Source organism: Puma concolor, chromosome E1 (assembly GCF_028749965.1).
Source record: "Puma concolor isolate L17-30 chromosome E1, mPumCon1.1.hap2, whole genome shotgun sequence".
In the NCBI taxonomy this organism is placed as follows: domain Eukaryota; kingdom Metazoa; phylum Chordata; class Mammalia; order Carnivora; family Felidae; genus Puma; species Puma concolor.
This window is the reverse complement of record NC_141680.1, coordinates 24,647,816-24,667,666: the sequence shown is the minus strand read 5'-3', so window position 1 is coordinate 24,667,666 and position 19,851 is coordinate 24,647,816. Positions and strand designations below refer to the sequence as shown.

The following is a 19,851-nucleotide window of genomic DNA, read 5'->3' as shown; positions in this document are numbered from 1 at the left end:
GAGAACAAAAGTCAACAATCTCTACATTCAAGAAGCTGACAGTTATCTTATCTATGATTAGAAAGGCATAGCTAGGACGTATGGGTATTTAGAGTGGAAGTAGAGAGGCAGATATTAAAAAAACTCACTGAGAAATGGTTAGGTCAAGTCTAAAAATATATACAGTTAAATAGTGTCCTGGCCATGTTTTCACTCTTCCAGCCTCAGCAGTCCCAGAATGCTTAAGAGAACCTTCACTTAAGCTAGATGATGAGACTTGATACTCAGTGAGTAGCCCTATCCTTGTCAACCTATCAGTAGTTTAGAGTCTTGAAGGAAAAAAAAAGCAGAAAGTGATTTTTTAGGTCTTAAACATTAAGTTCAAAAATCTAAAGTCCATGCTTACAACTGATCTTGAGAAATGGAGATACTGGTTCTCCTAACCAAACTCCACAATACCAAGATAGAAAAAGGTTAGAGTGAATACAAATAGAGAGCAGTCTGTCTTTATTACACCTGGGATAAAAGGTCAAGTATAGAATCACCCTGTTTTCCTTTCTTAAACTATATGGAATGCATTTTAGAATAGAGCCTCAGGATAGAAAACATATATAATACATGTGAAAATTCTATAACAACCAAATTGTCTCCCTGTGGAAAAATACTGAAGGGAAATAGGTTAGACACTTTAGGAAGTTGTACTGCCTCCCCGAGGCCACAGGTAAGTAACATTTAGTGCAAAACAGCAGTAATTTTGCCAAAATGTCCAAAAATAGCAAAGTTATTCCAGATGAGAAATCCTAGGGAATTATATAAAAACAGGACCATTATGATGACAAGTATCCAAAGCAGGTACCAATGGAAAAACAGAAAGAAACTTTTATGTTTTCATACCGCTTATAAATGACCAGCAAGATAACATTATACCACCTTCAGTTTTGATGTCTGCTTTCAATGGCTTCAAATTTTTGACTCCCTCCCAGAAACCCTGTCTCACAAGCATTCTGTAAACTTAAAGATCAAGGGCTCAACTAGCTAACCAAGTGTACTTGTTTCCAGGTTTAAGTGAGAATAAATATGGATGAATCTCTCTACTTGTGCTTGGTAGTGCTGGGAGAGAAGCTAAAGAGAAATGTACCTTTGATGGGTCCATAATGACTGTGGGCACAAAGTTGAGGAAGATGTGGTTGCAGTCAGTGCGAACATTTGTATTATTAAAAGCAACTTCCAATTCATCCATGGCCTCCAGGAGCAGCCGCTCCCCTTCATTTTGTAGATATTCAAAAGAAGCTTCCTATACAAAATGAAAATCACCATCAACATCAGTGTGTTTTAAAAGAATCGGTAGGGGCACCTGGATGGCTCAGTTAGTAGGGCATGCAACCCTTCACCTCAGGGTTGTGAGTTCAATCCCCATGTTGGGTGTGGAGCCTACTTAAGATAAAAAAAAAAATAAATTAAAAAACAAAACAAAAAATGAAAACCTGATTTTGAACAATGCCTGTTTCTCTGTCCCTTCCCTCAGGAATAACTTCCCATCCAAGTATGGTACTTACCTTGGTGACCAGATCAGAATGTCTGATGATTGCACGAACAAAGAACCTATAGTCTGTCACTTCAGTGCCCACTTCCACCTTGGCTGCCCCAAGATACAAGTGCATCTTATGATTAGCACATGGAATGGCAGTAAGGTCAAAATTTCTCATCCGGTTCAGTTCTAACTGGAAAGCTAGGGCAGGCTCCAGGTGACGATAGATACGATCCTCCTCAAACTGAGCACAAAATTGGAGAACAAAAGAGCTCACAAGAGGCAGTTAACAAAATTATATTATGAACATATACATAAAAGAGATGCTTGAAAATAGAAACATAAACGATGATGCGCTAATAAGCAACAAAAATGAGCTACATACAAGAATAATGCTATAGCTTACGTAAGATTAGGGACTAAAATACCTATTTACTTTCCAAGCTTTCATCATTTATGCTTTTACAAATGGTGATGATTTCCATTAAAAACAAGCAAACAAAAAATACCAATTCCCTCAGAACTCCTACTGCATTACTGTCTATACAGTTCATTTCTGACAATTAACCACAGACTGCTTCACATTAATATCTACTTCACATACTGATGTTTTGGGTTTACCCAACTAAAATGCTTACAGGCAGGGCCCAGTTTTATACTCTCATTATTTCTGGCACAGTACAAAGGACACAGTAAATACTCAAGAAATAAACATCATGTAATTTTTAAAAATAAAGATATTTGGCTTTGGAATATTTAATATCCATAGATTAAAAAAGATATAATACTACTAAGGGAAGTAGTCCTTTAATATATCATTAGGACCGGCCTAAAACATAGTGATGATTGTGAAAGTTATCGCTTTCCTTGGGTAGCTCAATACACTGGACTATTTCCTACACCAAACTCTTTCCAAAGGGAGCCTTCCTTGGTTCTAAGACACATGCAAGGCAAAGGGAAGCGCAAATTCAGTTAGAGAAAGGAGAATGGCAAGAAGAGCACATGGCAAAGATAAGCCACTCTTGGGTTTAAAAAAAAAAAAAAAGGGTGGGAGGGAATCAGTCCTTACCTTATCCCTTGCTCGGAACGTGAAAAATTTAGGAAATTCTCTCTGTGGTAAAGAAGGGGAAAATATGTCAGTCTTTCATAGATATGGCTCTTTGGGGATAAACACGTAGTAAGTACAGAAGCAGTCAAGCATCTAGAAGGCAGCTCCTAGAATACATGCTCCTTATCTAAGCTTAGGTCAGGGAATAGGAACAATCCTTTGGGTAACCACCACTGTGACCCCACTTCCAAGTCTGAAATCACCACACAATTATCCTAACTTCAATAGCTAGCCTCTCCTAGGGAAAAAAAATTGGTTGTTTTTTTTTTTTTTTTAATCTCCCAAGTGGGAAAAAAAAGTCTTCCCCAGTGTTGCTTTTGGCACAACCGGGCAAATAAAACCAATATACCCTTATGCTGCAGCACTGCAATAGTAGTTACTGGACTGATTTCCCAAGTTTCCCCTTAAGAAACTCTTCAAATGTAAACTAGCCAGATAGCACAGTATTCCCCAATCCATGTTTTTTCCACATTCACTCTTAAGTCAATCATTCCAAGTGTTTAAACAATAACATTTCAAGACAAAGAAAAGTGTAAGATGATACTTTGGTCACTACCACCCCATGTATAGGAAAGAGAGGGACGGAACTAGTGAACTTGTAGTCATTAGGTCTTACTGCTCTTTTGCAGGACATTACACAACAAAGCAGCCAATTTCCTAGAACCTTATTAATTAACAAAGATGAATTCAATTAGCAGAGTCCATTAGTTTCTGAAATTTAACTTATTAACACCAAATACCCGTTTCTCGGATGGGAGGCTCTACTGGCAGTGTTGGAATCAAGTCATTACTATTTGCCTCTATAGGAGGTTTCATTAGGTATCTCCTTCATTATGAGCGCAATATAATCAAACACTTATTGGTACAAGCAGAGAGACCAGGACTAGCTGCCTAAATATTCCTCAATGAGCTTTAGGAACCATGAAGGAAACATGAACGGAAAGCCTTCTAGGAGGCAGGTACTCTCACATCCTGTCCCATCAAGAGCTCTCCACAACCTCTCAGGTATCTATGATGACCCTGTTTTACAGCTGAGGAAGCTGGGGCCAAGTGACATGCCCAGGATCACAAAACAAGAATGTGAACTTGAGTCTAATGCCAGAGCCCACACCCTTCCATTTCTACCACTCTCTCTCAAGTATAGGGTACTACCTTTCTATTCTTGTTATAATCCAAGTTCCCTATTTATTCAACTTCTCTTTGTTGAGATAAAAAACAGAAATTAAGACTTAAGGGAAAAAAAAACAAAGCAGAACTCATGCTGAAAACTTGTGGTTCTTGAATTTACTGAGAACTTCTTGAATACTTTCCACAGGTATTATACCTCACTCCTACCTTAAGCTTACACAGTTAATAAATCTTTTTACATTTCCTTGGCATTTTAACTGTAAAACTGAATTTAACAGGTTTCTAGGAGCTTGTTTAGCAAGCCCAGGAAATCCCTTGTTCAGGCTTGGGTCTTTAAAAGCTCTTTGAAAGTGGGTTTTACACAGCACTGATCTTTTACTGATGATGTTTTGTTCTAAATAATTCCCCCGAATGATAGTGAAGGACATGGGGATGACTTCAAGATTAAGCAGGAAGATGTTCAGCTGAGTTTTCAGTAGATTTCATGCTCATGGCTTTATATAGCCTAGTTTTGATTTTATTCTTGAGAGGTATGGCTTTCAGAGCATTAGCTAAAAAAGCAACACAGGTCACAAAAGGAAAGGTAATAAGTCCTTTCATGGAATTTTCTGAAAGAGTCAAGGTAAGTGATAATAAGATCTTTTAAGCATATACCTTTCTATTCTGCCAGAACTATGAATTAAAATATATTTATTTAGTATACCACTTAAAAGCACATTTGTTTATTTATTTTTATTTTTATTTTTTTGTTAATTTATTTTTGAGAGACAGAGAGAGATAGAGCATGAGCAAAGGAGGGGCAGAGAAACAGGGAGACACAGAACCTGACATAGGTTCCAGGCTCTGAGCTGTCAGCACAGAGCCCAACGTGGGGCTCGAACTCACAGACCGTGAGATCATGACCTGAGCCGAAGTTGGATGCTCAACCGACTGGGCTACCCAGGCGCCCCTAGTATACCACTTATTTAAGTGTGTATATATGCAGAATCAAAATCATTATTCCTTCCAAAACATCACGATAGTAACAAATAAGCTGTCTTTACCATTCAGTCCATTATGAAAATTTGTGGTAACCAAAAGACATGGAAAGCAAACAATCTTGAATGGAAATACCTTTACAACCAATAACAAAAGAGAACTAATTCTTGGCAGGGGTGGGCAAAGACTCACCAAAATCGAAAAAACCACTTTCATTAAGTTTAGCTAAGAAACAGTGTTATGAGATAATATAAACTTTTTTTAAAATAACTTTTGAGCAAATTTTTAGCTCCACAGTGGGGTCCTCAATTTAAGCGTGAAGCATTCAGGTCAGGAAATGGCCAGAAGTTCTGTGCAATGAGAAACCAGAATTATTGAGTGATTCTTAGACAGACAGACAAGTTCTGAAGACTTTTATAGCAAGGCGTCACTTCCTTCAGTGCTCAAAAAAATCGCAGAAACAAAAAACACAGAGAAGAAAAGCAGAAGTCTGGTCCTACAGTTGCAGTCAATTCCTTCACCCCACCTCATCCTGAGACTTCCAATTTTTCTACTAACAGCATTCATGCTTATTCCATCACTAATGTAATTGCTTTCCAGGCATTCTACTAGTGTTACGGGCAAATATAATAATTGAATGTACACAAAGAAAAACCCTCTTAGTGTTCTGGTACCAAAAACCAAAAGAATGCAACATTTCTCAGGAAGAAATTATACCCCTGCTGTGTTCTAATCAGCCAACCATCATCAAGACAATCAAAATAATTTGCCTAAATTAGCCAATCAAGACACCCTGCAAATCAGAGAATGTGAAAACCTGCAACAGAAAACATCATAGATGATTATGATACTAATAATCATGTTAAAAACCTAATGAGATGAAGAAATTGGAAACTTGCTGGTGCAATTCTCTTTTACCTCAACATGCTGAGAACTAATTATATAGACTGTAATTAAAACAAAAACCCAAACCAAACCTTCTGAAAAACTAATAGTTGATCCACTAGCAAACAAAACTACCAATTTTTTCCAACTTTATTGAGATATAATTGGCATATCAATTTTTTTAAAGAAATGAACTACTAACCATGATAACTATTTTTAAACATTTTTTTAAAGTTTATTTATTTATTTTGAGAGAGACAGAGACAGCATGAGTCAGGGAAGGGCAGACACACAGGGAGAGAGAGAGAATCCCAAGCAGGCTCCGCAGTACTGTCGGTGCAGAGCCCGATGCAGGGCTCGAGTTCACAAAACCGTGAGATCATGACCTGACTCAAATACAGGAGTCGGATGCTTAACCGACTAAGACACCCAGGCACCCCACCATGATAACTATTTTTGATAGTTGGTTCTTCCTTCAGACCCAGATAAGTGGGAATCACTCATAAAACTGGTAAAACTACAACTATCTCCTAGGTGATTTATAGGAGAATTTTTTTAATTGCCTAAAATTGTGCAAGCAAGATGCAAAAGGAAACCTAGATAAAACTGATTTATCACAGTGTTTGGACCTAATGCTTTTGTTTGGGTTGCAAAGTATCAGAAGAAATCCTAAAAATTCGCACAGCTTCAAAAAGCTTAATATTTACACTCCAATCAGACAGCACCTTCTGCTACACTTTCTGGAATTCTAGATCTGAAATGTGAGTGAAACTAAGAGACTTAAATACTACATAAAGCTGGAGAACTGCAGCTGATACAGCTGCAGAAATTCAAAGACCCTGTTATTTTGCTTTTAAAGCTTCAATTTTTTTAAAATAGGAAGGAGGTATTTACAAGGATGGGTTTGTTTGTTCTCAAAATTGGTTTAAATATCAATGTTAAGCAGTTAGGCAAGCCCTGTTATGGGCACTTGATTTAATTAGATGGCCATGGAAAGAACCTCAATATCAAGACTCCTTAGTGCTGGTGGATACTGCCTGCTGGGAGGAACAGGCTCCATACTCTAAGGGATTCTCTAAGAGACTAAGGCAGTAGCAGACATTCCAGTGCTCAGCTCTGTGGAGACTGTGGTGATAGACAACAAAGTTTTGGAAATGCTTACAGTCTTCATTGGCATCTGAATAAGCACCTAACAAGATATACACTCTCTAGGAATCATTACTCTGGCCCTCATTTGCCTTGTTCTGGTTCTGAAGCAGCATGAGAGACGAGGACCATGTGACAATGGCACAGCTGCTTCATTCCACACTAGCCAATGCTGTTCTTGAACAGCCTTGGTAACCTTCCTCCTCTCCTTGCCCCCTCATGTGCACATTTTCTCTTCAATAATATAGGGATTTCACAGTGTAGAACAGGGGAGGCTGCATACATCACAGTGGATTACCAAAAAGCCAGAGAGATCAAGGGATTCATCTCTAACACTCCCAGAAAGCTTCCTCTTTTTCACACTACACTAACTATGGGGCAAGCACACATCAGATGACATGACAGAGGCTAAGCGTCCTCCACGAATGGCAAGCTACCACCAGCAGAGGAACTAAGAGCAGCACCATGACAATGAGCCCTGGATTTGTACAACTCCTGCCAAGGCTTCCTGGCTATTGTAGATCCTGGATGGAGCTCAGTAATAGTTGCCCTTGCCCCCTGCATAACCACTAATCACTTCTAAGGAGTCTCACATAAAAACACCCCAATTCCTCTGTCATTCAATTCTTCAGAGAAAATCCAGTCCACACCAAACCTTAATGTTCTCTATGTCCTAAAGCAACCTTTCCTATACTCATCACAAATCACTTGATAATTTAACTGATTATTCACTTGATGCCACTATAAATAGGAACTGGACAATGATTCCTGGGGAAGACCAGCTACTGGGCTCATTTCCTGGCAGATTTTGCCTATACGCGTCCCTATTCAACCTACTGGATAGCAGGGAGAACAAAAAAAAAAAAAATGTTTTAAAGCTGTAGATACATTCTCGGACATGACAAAGATTCAGAGGTAAGAAAGTACAAAAGAAATAATGCCTATTGGGGCACCTGAGTGGCTTAGTCGGTTAAACATCTGACTTCAGCTCAGGTCATGGTCTCGTGGTTCGTGAGTTCAAGACCTGTGTCAGGCTCTGCACTGACAGTATGCAGCTTGCTTCAGATTCTCTCTCCCTCTATTCCTCCCCTGCTCACGTTCTCTCTCAAAATAAATAAAAATAAAAACGTTACAAAAAAAAAAAAAAGGAAAAGAAAAAGAATGCCCATGGAAATGAATCACTTTGGCTTTTTAAAAATTTTAATGGAGAGTTTTAATCCATTGTGGAATGCTTACTATAGGAAACCGGTTACTGTGCTATAAACATCAAGACTCCATCTGAATTATTAGGGAAAAGGAAAATAATTTTACAAGTTTACTATTATTCCCCAGAATATTATATTATTCCAAAGTCAGTGAGAAATGAAAGATCACATTAAAACTTAAGAATCTAGTCCAGTATTCTTTCTTCCCAAATCCAGGTCTTGGCTCTGGCATGACTACTTTAGTTCAGATCAGCATTTAACAGCCATACTATTCATTCATGGGCTTCCATATTCTATCCCAAGTATCAATTTTATTCTCAAGCTCTTGATTTTTCTCTCTAAAGCCCCAGGGTTCTCTTTAAGCTCCTCATACTTCTCCACTGCCTCTAGTTTCCTATCTAAAGTTATTGATTGATACATATCTGCACTCTGCTTGATTTCCTGACATCAATAACACAGGGGAGTTATACAGTCTACAACATTTCCTAAAGCATTTCAGAAAATCTTAGCTCTTTAGCTTGACGGTAGTCTGTCTTGTTTCTCTGTAGACTAGACCAACAAGGTGAACTCTGAGAAGGAAAACAAAATGTCAAGTGCTACAGACCTAATAGACAAAGGGCAATAAAAGCAGTCACACATAGGTCCTTGAATTTAGAAAGTCCTTTCCAGAATCCCAAATGCTACCTTCATTACAAATGAACAGTGCTTGAAAACTAACTTATCTTAATTGTTAAAACAAAATTCTTTTTTTTAATTTTTTTAATGGTTTATTTATTTTTGAGAGAGAGAGACAGAGTGTGGGTGGGGGAGGGGAAGAGAGAGAGGTAGACACAGAATCCAAAGCAGGCTCCAGGCTCTGAGCTGACATGGGACTCGAACCTACGAACCATGAGATCATCACCTGAGCAGAGGCTGGACACTTACCAACTGAGCCACCCAGGTGCCCTGAAACTCTTTTTTTTTTTTAAGTTTATTTATTTGAGAGAGACAGAGACAGCACAAGTGGGGTAGGGGCAGAGAGAGAGAGGGAGAGAAAGAGAATCCCAAGCAGGCTCCAAGCTGCCGGGTGTGGAGCCTGAATCCACAAACCATGAGATCGTAAACTGAGCCAAAACCAAGAGTGGATCACTTAACTGACTGGGCCACCCAGGTGCCCCCCAAATAAAGTTCTTATCAGGAAAATAAAGACTTCCTAATATCTTCTGGAATCTTACTTAGCTACAATAAGATCAATTTTTAAAGAAATATGTTAACAATAATCAGTCATTTTAGAAAATAACATCTTGATTGCAAACTGGATTTTTGACCTTACTACCACAATGGGTATGATTGTGGATATACCATTGTTTGGATGCCAGGCTATTAACTTAGTTCTCTTTTCAACAAAATTTTTACTCTCATAAATACTAACAATTAATTCAGTTAAATGGGAGAACAAGCAATTTAATGCTTAATTTTATTTATTTCCTGCTCCTAGAATTAACATAAGACAAAAACACCAACTTAGGTTCTGTTAAGACATTTTAAATAATAAATGATTGTTTTTCAGAATTGAGAATTCTCAATAATAGAACCTGAATCCAACTTTGGTAGAAGCCAAAACCCCAAAGTACAATCAACAGTGCTTCATTACTGAAGTCCCTATGTTCACTCTGCACAGAAGAGATTAGTAGTTAGTTCCCACTTCTTCCTTAGTCATCTGGATAAATGCTTGTGTTCATTCTTAACTATTTCTCAGAGTTATACTGAGAGTTCATTACAGGGTTAAAAACAAACAAACAAACAAACAAACAAACTTTAGCTGGAACACTAAAAAAGAACTGGAAGATTCATTTTAACACTTTCTAAAAGAAGACCCAAACATCAGTCCAGCTCTTCTAAAGAACTCACACATACTCTATATTTAAATAATTGGTGGCAGATAGATAAAACAGTAAGTAATCTTTCATTGTGGTTCCTTTTACTTACATGAAATCTCTGATCCACCTCATAGTTGACCTGTTTTCTGAAATCCTTTCAAATGAAAGACAGAAAAGAAGAAAAAACAGAAGCTGGCAATTAATAATAAAATTAAAAACGAATTAAGTAAAAGGTGATGAGTTAATGTTTTTTCTTGATTAAATTTATAGGAAAAAATTTATTAGATTCTACAAGAAATAAATGATTATAATTCCATATTTTATTTTTTAAAGTTCTAGAAGCAGCGTTAAGACATATTGGGGGAGTATCGGTCACGTGCCAGTACCTTTTGTGCGACCAGGAAAGTAAGGCGCCGTATCCCATGCTCAACCAGGGTAGCTTTCTACAAACAAAACATGTAAACAGAAGATAGATGAGATCTCCATTCATCCTAAGTCTTACCCCATTTAATCCTCAGAAAGCTCTGACTGGGCAAGCACCCTTTTTTGTGTATCTACATCTTGCCTCAATACCTTCAAACTTGCAAATAAACATATCTCAACCTGGCTCTGATGGAATAGGTTTCATATATTGATCTGGACAAAACTGAAGGAGAACTCTGTGGAAAAAGATCACATGAAGTCACCTAAATTCTCTAAGGACTATTTTACCTCAAGGTGGACCTCAATATAATTTCTGCTTATCAAAAATCACGTTAATGGGCCTGTATTCAAACGTGAAGATTCATACTGATACAGAAACTAAATGTAATCAGAGGGAAAAGAAGAAATTTCCATACCACAGAAAATTCAGGTCCTACACTGTTACTTACAGATACTACCTATCATCAGATACTGCATTCCTAGAATTCAGCAGAACAAGTCCTAACCTTTCTAGTTCTTCTAAAATATTTCCCCCCTATTTTACATGAAGGTATTTTTTTTCAATTCTCTTTAAAAATTGGCAAAAGCAATGTTTCACAGGCTTTTAAATTTACTGGCTACTGACATCTCCACCTGGTATAGGCGAGCAGCATATTAGAAGGCAACAGACACCAGCAGCTTCAAGACAGACTCTCATAGGAGTCTTGGGCCTCTGGATCTAAGCCTTTCTCTATAGCGTACTGCTCATTTATCTCAAAAGTAGAAACAAAGAAACAGGTTAATGAATTAAGTAAGGGACATACTTTTAAAGGTCCTTAACAAAAAGGGGCTACATCGCAACAAAGAGAAAAGCAATGCCACTAGTTGAATGCCCTGAGAGGATATATGAATAATACAAATAGAAAAAAAAAATGTAGATTTTCACAAACTACAGTCAGACTTTAGTTTGATCACATTCCTTGCTGTAACTCGAACCAAGAGCTATGTTCATAAGCCAATTCTTAACTTTCATGATACTATGTATTTTTTAAGTCCAAATTAGCTTCCCCTTATGAATAGGCACATTCCTGAGCCATTTTCCTCCTACTTCTCCATTTCTACTATGGCACTGCTTAGTAATAAAATTAACTAACAGCATAAACAAAAGATAACTGGAAAAATTAATTATCTAATAATAAATCCCCAGACCAAACATGAATAATTTTGGCTTACTAACATTTAAAAAGAATCTGTACTGGCATCATACCCATTAATGTAAATAACCAAGTATTGATACTACAGTAAGAAAAAACTGTTTTAGAAGAACACAGTGTAGTGGGGGCTGCCGTGGTTATCACTCTTTAAGCATGCCTAGGAACAGAAACATTTTTTTCCAGCACCAACAAAGAATTCCACTACAGCCAAGTCCTTCAAAGACAAGCATCAATAGCTATGTTCTGGCAAGGGAAGAAAATAACTTTAATAATGCCATGATTTAAAATCAAAATTGTTATTGCTTTTAAAATTCCACAAGTGGCTGACAATAACAGCAGAGCAACAGGATTCTGATTACATTGTAATAATGCCGGTCTCACAGCAAGTCCACAGCTATTACCCAGCGATTAGGCGTCAGCACCTGGAGAAACTCCATTTACACTGACTGCTTCAATCTCCTCCACAAGTCATTTACAAATATATGATCCTAATTTCTATGAGAGAAAAAAAGACATGCTGGGACTAGAAGATTATTTGGACAATTTGGATCAACCTATTTGATAGTTTAATGTGTGCTTAAAAAAAAAAAACTTTTTCTAAACTGCTAGGAGCATGATCATGAAGTGAAAAACAAAACTAGTTATCATTTCAGGTTTTTTTAATTGCTTCTCCTTCCCTTTCTATGTTTTTTTTTTCCCCCCAAAACAAGGAAGTGAAAATGTCAAGTATTCCTGCATAAGCACAGTACCTAATGCAGTTAATAGCTTCTCTAGGCTTAGAATGTCAGCACAGTGTACCCTTAGCCTTTCGAAAAGCATTAGACAGGGGCGCCTGGGTGGCGCAGTCGGTTAAGCGGCCGACTTCAGCCAGGTCACGATCTCGCGGTCCATGAGTTCGAGCCCCGCGTCGGGCTCTGGGCTGATGGCTCAGAGCCCGGAGCCTGTTTCCGATTCTGTGTCTCCCTCTCTCTCTGCCCCTCCCCTGTTCATGCTCTGTCTCTCTCTCTCTGTCCCAAAAAAATAAATAAACGTTAAAAAAAAAATTAAAAAAAAAAAAAAAGCATTAGACAAAGATGCTGGATTTCTCTGTGCCTCAGTTTACAAGTTCAGTAAAGGAAAAAGGCAATTTCCTATTGCCAGTTAATGTTACAAATATATGCAGTAAAAATAAAGAAACTGTTTCTTTAAACCAATGTGTGATGATATATAAGACTTGGATTTGAGGGTAACAAAAAGCCTAAAGTTGAGGTCAAAACAATCAAATATCGGCAATTAGCGCCTCAACACCTGGGAAGAAACGGTCATATGTTATTTCATCAAGCAGCAGAGTCAGCAGCCACACATAACAATAGGTCTCTTACAGCTAAGGTTACCTTGGTCACTGGTCTCAGGTTAATTTTATGAGGTCACTAGTCCAGGTCAAGAAGAAAGGTAAATTTCTCTTCTAAAGAAAAACTCCCAGGCATGTCCCGTACCTTCACTTCTCTGAAAGTACCTTTTCCTCATCTTGGCCACTATAATCTTACAGTCAATTTGTGTGCTTTGAGAGTATAATGGATTAAAGACTCATCTGAAACACAAAGTTACCATCTTTTCCTGAGTATCTACCATCAGCATTACATGATGTGAATGCCTATGGCACTAATTGCTTATATTGCTAAATTAAATTTTAAATAGATCTTTTTTTTTTTTTAACGTTTATTTATTTTTTTGGGGGGACAGAGAGAGACAGAGCTTGAACGGGGGAGGGGCAGAGAGAGAGGGAAACACAGAATCGGAAACAGGCTCCAGGCTCTGAGCCATCAGCCCAGAGCCCAACGCGGGGCTCGAACTCACGGACCGCGAGATCGTGACCTGGCTGAAGTCGGCCGCTTAACCAACTGCGCCACCCAGGCGCCCCTAATTTTAAAAAATATCTATTGAGCTCTCATTATAACAAGCAGTATAAGTTAGGTGCTTTCCATTCAAAGGAAACACATGAGTAGTTGTCATTAAGGGCAGCTGAAGAGAGGTGCTTTGGCATCTATCACATGTCACAATGAAATGTAACTGCAGATTATTATTTGAGCATGTCTAACCATTCCCTCCAATAAGACTATAAGCATCTTCAGGGCTAAGAATGTATTATTTACTAAAGCACCTAGATCTGTGACCCTTAGAGCTGGCATCACAAGCCTTAAATTCAGGTTTTTGCTATATCATCTACCAGTGGGTGATCAAGGGACCTTAATCTACTCTGAACTTGAACTTTTCCCCACGTGTATAACAGAATAATTCCTGACTAATCCAGCCCCATGAGACTGTGATAAGGTGCAAATAAAAAAGTTTACATAGAAGCTCTTTATAAAAAAAAAAGTATCATTACTGCTAATAAATATATGATGACCAATTAGAAATGCAAGGAAGAAAAATACATTTTAGTGAGGGCTACTCAGAGAAGGCCTCATGAAAGCGGTGAAATTTGAGACAGCTCTTAAAACAAGCAGAAGAAGGGAGGGAGGGAAGAAGGAAGGAAGGAAGGGGAGAGAGAAGGACTGGAAGGAAGTTAGTGTGAGTAGAAAACCTTTCAGATGAGGACCACAGAAGAGATGAAGTAAGCAAAGGTAAATGAGACAAAGACTTAGGAGCAGCAAAGGCTAGACTGTGAGCCTTCGTTAATAGGATGATGTTAAATATCAAGCTACAGATGTATCTTGAGGGTAAGAGAACCAACACTAAGTGGGAGAATACCTTGGTAAGGGGGCATTTTGGACATTTAACTTTGTGGAAGTGAGCAGAACCGAAGCTGGGGGGAGAACAAGGGGAACACAAATGGATCACAAGTAAACCTGTTGCCATGCCTCAGATGTGAGGTAAGAGTTTACACTAGAATGGTGGCATTGAGAATTTTAAAACTAAGAAGAAAGAAAGGGTAAGAGACACTGTAAAGAAAAACCTCAGAGATCCTGATGTCAGACCTGATGGAAATAAACAAGTAAGGATTGTGGGTAGAGGAGTAGATTAATGGAATGGCAAGGAAAGGAAGAAGTCAATGATTTCCAAATGACTAGGGGTAAAGGGTTTGGTTACTTGGGTTTGTTTTGTTTCTTGGGGGTGGTTGGCAGGGGGTCATAAGAGGTGAAGGAAAATGATGGAAATTTAGGTTTAAACTATGAAGTTTGATGTCAACACAATATATCCAAGAGACACAGAATTGAAAGGAGAATGGAAGTATAACTGATACTTTCAAGGGACAGAAGGGAAGGATATAGAAGGAAACTCAGGGGAATCTAGGCCTAGATTTATGGAGTTAAGTCACCAAAGGAAAATATTCAGCAGGTGAATGGAAGTTCAAGACAGAGCTCTGGGAAAGATTTAAGAACACAACTTACTTTCCTTAAAAACATTTTGAATATTTGAGGTCTATATTTCTTGACATGAGATATTCATTACATACTATTAAGTCACTTTGGAATTTCACCCCTACAGGCAGAACTATGTAAAAGACATAGCCATTATCAGTGGTAAGATTATCAGTAGGATACATCAGCAGGAAAGCGGCCACCATCAATTTCCACCCAACCTAGGACTTACATTTTGTTGGGTAAACTCTCTGAACATAGCTGCCAGTCTGTCATCCTCAATATCACAGTCAGTCTTGATAGCCACATTCAGAATGTGAATTGGTTCATCCCTGGGGACCTGTAACTCAAGAACACAACACAAAGAAATTAGCAGGCTGGTTAATATAGAGGCAGAGAGAAGTTACAGTACTTGGTAGAATACCTGAAAAAGAGATACGCCTCACAGGACATTCTGGTTTCCCCACTAGTATGAATAAGCAAATTGAAACCATTGATCAGGGGCGCCTGAGTGGCTCAGTCGGTTGGGCATCCGACTTCGGCTCAGGTCATGATCTCACAGTCCGTGAGTTTGAGCCCCGCGTCGGGCTCTGTGCTGACAGCTCACAGCCTGGAGCCTGCTTCAGATTCTGTGTCTCCCTCTCTCTGACCCTCCCCCATTCATATTCTTTCTCTGTCTCAAAAATAAAAATAAACATTAAAATTAAAAAAAAAAAAAAAAGGAAAAGAAACCATTGATCAGCATCCACAACAGAGATCAAATAAAGTAAAACACCTAACTTTTCAAAGATAAGGCAGCAAAGGCATTACCCAGAGGGGGACTCAAATCCTGACTTGACATGAACTTGAAGACCACTGTGTCAACTTTTTCATGAATAAAATGGGAATGAAACCATTTGTCACATTTCTTCACAGAATGTGAAGAAAAACGAGTAGAAGAAGCCATCTGAACATATTCTCACATATTTCCTAACAATTTATCAAACAGTAGAAGTATCAAACCATGGGAAAATCACCTCATCGGGAAAAAGCAGAATTATCTGTTTACTGTGAAATGAAAAGAAGGGATTTAATAAAAGGACAAAGTTCTAAACAAAATGCCTATTTTTTTCCCCTGCTATCTAGTCTGCCATTCCCTGAATACTATGATAGCACCATTCTACAAATATATAAGCCACCACTAAGAATTAAAGCAACCACAGCTCGAGTCTTGAAAACAACATTCAGAGACTCAGAGGCAGCTGCAATGGATATGGCTGAGTCCATTTGCTATTCACAGTATGGATTCCAAGATAAATACAGTTTGGTTTTTTTTAGATTAGAATTTATATTCCATTTGTTCCCAAAAATACTTTGATGAGGCATATAAAATTAAATAATATAAAGTAGGGTAAAAAGATGGATTCTTCCAAAGCCAGAAAGATAGCATATACTACAAGTCCTGTGTCTGAAGTAACAAAGCAGTCTCTCAAAGGGAACACTATACCTTGTCTTCATCATACAGAGATGTGTGACCTGCCTCAGGGAACGTGGGGCTTTGGGGTGGGGAGTCACAGAAGCAGCCCATCACTTCATCAAAGATCCTGAAAAATACCAGAGAAATACCCACCATGAAAACCCAAGTGGCAGAAAACCTAAGTGGCAGGAAACTAATGCTGCCATTGCCAGCCCAGTCCACAAGAAGAATCTATTCTGCTCTGTGCTCAGTAGTCAACTGAATAGAATCACCAGTGGCTAGAGGTGACATGCAAAATTTCACCAAGTGGCAGAAATTAGGAGGATGGATTGTTTAACCTTTAATAAACCATATATATTTTTTCTTTAAAAAAAAAGAATGATCTACAGCTTTTTTGTTTTTTTCATATGTAAGCTATGAGCACTGCTGTCATCATCGGTCTTAAAGTAACAGAAAGAGCCTGGGACTGGAGCAGTGACAGACCAATGTAATTACCCCTCCCCCTAGGGTAATGCATCAGTATACATCAAGAGATAGATGCTGAATGCATTTAATCAAAAGATGTATCGTCTCTGGTGGGGCTCACTCTGGTGTTGTGTTTAATTTCTCCTGACATTTCACTCATCACAGAGCAGACAGCTTCTTCTGTTAGCTCCTAAGGAAAAGATGGTTTTTGTTTGTTTCTTTTTTTCTGACCAGGCTCATATAACAAGTAGAGGCTTGTGGAGTCTGAATAAGAGGTAGAAATGGAAGAACATATACCTCTCCAAGGACATATACAGCAAGGGCTATATCTCTTTAGCTGGCTCATGGCTATTCTGGGGGCCTTTATTCACTTGGCAGAAATCAGAGACCCCAAAACAGAGATGGCTATAGCTCCCCTTGAACAGACACAGTTCCACAGTGTCTTACCTGACAAAATCTTCGAAAGTCCGAAAAGAGACCATTCCGCCCATCCGCTGACACGGTGGAGTGAATGAGTTGTCCAACAGCACATCGCTGACACTAGCTACGTGAGTCATGCCATAGTGGTTGAGGTTGGAGGAGAAGGACATTCTAAACAGTAATTCAATCAAGTGCATTAGACAAGGAAGTTAGGAGCAGGATTGGGAGAGTAACAATAGAGAAAAGGAGCAAGAGAATACTCTGAGGTAGGGTCAGGTTGCAGAGCAGATTTGGTTTTTTACCCACTGTGGATAGGCTTGTCTTGATGGATTCACATTAACCCTTTCATTTCAATTTTACCCCACACAAGCTATTTTTAGCACCCCCAAATTTCTCCAAATAAAAATCTAAGGATAGTGAAGAACTATGTAGCAGTTTTAATACAAGGACGCCATGGCATGACTAATGAATGAATAGCACACAGGGGTTAAAAACCATCCTGCATCTTCCCCTTCCCTAAAACATTCCCTTTTTTAAAAGGAAGGAAGCAAGCCAAGTGGGCTGTAACTAGGCAACACTTAATCTACTGTAATTCCTAGAGAAAAATGCCTTAAGTATTCACAGATAGATATATGCATGTACAACAACAACTAAGTCATTTGGAATGGTTTAGTAAATCATCACAGAAAGCATTTATCATACAGAAACAAGTCACAGTTTATAAAAGGAACTTTACTGAGGTATTTACTTCTTCCTTTACTGGGCTGACGGGGACAGCAGTTGTAAGGATTACAGCTCCTCCCTTTTTGAAAAAGAGACATTTTTCAACTCGAAATTGCAAAATTTCCTCTTTTATATTTAAACACTCCTATTCCAAAGTAAACATATCCTCACCAAAAGCCCTTAAGAAATCCTAGTAAGATGCAAAAGGGCAGAGCATGGGTCTCAAAGTATGCGTAAGCATGACAAACAGGTGTTAAATGGAGATGCTCCAAGAGAACTGTTTGTTCAAGCTAAAAACATAAGGAGTCTGTATATTCCTTGATGCACCTCAGCAGTATGTACTTAAAAGTAATACTGGGAAGTATTTCCAAATGCCCAATCAATCTGGACGGCCTGTTAGGAAAGACAAAGTAACCGATGCTTTTAGGACTTGCCTGCCATGTTATCGGCATACTGATCAGAAGCAAGTTCAGAACAAGGCAGGGGCACCTAAACTTTGGGGAGCTGCTCAAAAGTCTCCTTGAAGTGCACCACCTGCAGTGTTGCAGGGGGAAGAGAGGCAGCAATGCAGACTAGAGATCTGCATACATACTGTACTCTATTCAAACTGTCATTATAAAGGCAATGGAATTTTTCAGGGGACGGAGTGCTGGTCACACAGACTACAGAGACTGACACTCCAAGTTTTTATTCCTTGGCAAATGAGGACTGTGAAAAAGGCACTTCATCTTTTGACAGTACCAGAGAGTAGAAAGGCAGAGTGGGAGAGGAAACCATTGATACCATGAATGAAACAAACACATGAAACACGCATCAAGCAAGTCTTACACATGGTGCTCACTAGAAACTGGGATTCAGAGTTGTATGAACTTAGAAATGCTATCATCCTCTTTTCTAGGATCACCAAACATATTTATAAAGAAGCAAGTTTGTGAGGCATTATATCTTTTTCTACCTGCCTGGCATTAGACAGGAAAGATAAAAGGGTTCCAGATAACACTTAAAGGGAACTGCCGCTGAATAAGCTAACAGGCTGTGTTTGTGGCAAACATGGGGTTAAGTATCTTTTTCACTCTACTGAACCCCAGGGGAAATCCACTGTTCAGTTTCCCCCACTACTATGCTCAGGGGCCAGGACATAGCTTCTCTGGCAGGCAGGAATGGACCAAGTCCACTCTCAAAGGGCAGACACAAAGACCAAACCAATGCACTCCCTTTTCTCTCCCCATCCAAACTGGACTCTGAAAGCTATAATCAGTTTTGATTACTTAATATTTAAAGGGAGAGGAACAAAACAAACATAAGTCTATGAATATTTCAATGTACAGAACTGATCATCTACGAAGAACTTGCCACCAACTTATTGCTTTCCGCTTTGGCGTTTTGTAGATCCAATTCCAATCAGAACTGCTATCCTCTCAAACTTGCGTTGTGTTGCCTTGCTTGGCTCAGAAGCAGGTGGAATCAAAATTACCAAAATATCACATGTGTTATATATTGGCCCGGAAACTTCTTCACAGGGTTATATACATCAAAGACTTAAATACACTTTTCAAATGTTAATCTTGTAAGTCTGAAATAAAATTTGGTTTTCATATCATTGTAACACTTTAGAAAAGTAGCTAACAAACTGATAAAACATGAGATCAGCTATTTCTGCATTTGCATTCTGCTAAAAGGAGAAGCAAACTCAAGAAACTAAAAATTAAAAAATTAAGAACAATTTGCCAGGGGAGGAGTAACCTAAGGGTTTCTCCTCTGAAAGCCCCAAAGTAGACAGAGAATGTAGCAAAAGACGTTTACAGCAAAGCTGAACAGCAGGCAGACAACTCCCCTATCATATACAGCTAGATGGGGGGCTTCTCATACTGAGGCTTTCCAAGTGTTGCTTTTTGAACAGCTGAAGAAAAGCTGCAGACATGTTTTCCAAACAGAAAGAATAATTTAGTATGTCCAAAGGGGAGCTCAGGACTCCCTAGCAGAAGACAACATAACTTGTCAAATGTAGTGTTAA

The 19,851-nt window shown here is 38.7% G+C and overlaps 1 protein-coding gene across 22 annotated transcripts in view; it reads right to left on the bottom strand.

Moving 5' to 3' along the window:
* Positions 1 to 19,851, bottom strand: part of ACACA (acetyl-CoA carboxylase alpha) — a 285,398-nt gene that overhangs the window by 104,156 nt on the left and 161,391 nt on the right. For 16 of the 22 annotated variants that reach the window (XM_086686727.1, XM_086686712.1, XM_086686732.1 and 13 more), the window contains 8 exons: positions 17,142 to 17,285; positions 16,260 to 16,356; positions 15,006 to 15,119; positions 10,203 to 10,259; positions 9,926 to 9,970; positions 2,577 to 2,618; positions 1,536 to 1,751; positions 1,118 to 1,273 (listed from right to left, as the gene is read on the bottom strand). In XM_086686727.1, the coding sequence (XP_086542853.1) occupies positions 1,118 to 1,273; positions 1,536 to 1,751; positions 2,577 to 2,618; positions 9,926 to 9,970; positions 10,203 to 10,259; positions 15,006 to 15,119; positions 16,260 to 16,356; positions 17,142 to 17,285 (871 nt within the window). The remainder of the gene's footprint in view (positions 1 to 1,117; positions 1,274 to 1,535; positions 1,752 to 2,576; positions 2,619 to 9,925; positions 9,971 to 10,202; positions 10,260 to 15,005; positions 15,120 to 16,259; positions 16,357 to 17,141; positions 17,286 to 19,851) is intronic. The other 6 variants (XM_086686714.1, XM_025915524.2, XM_025915515.2 and 3 more) reach the window with 3 other exon arrangements.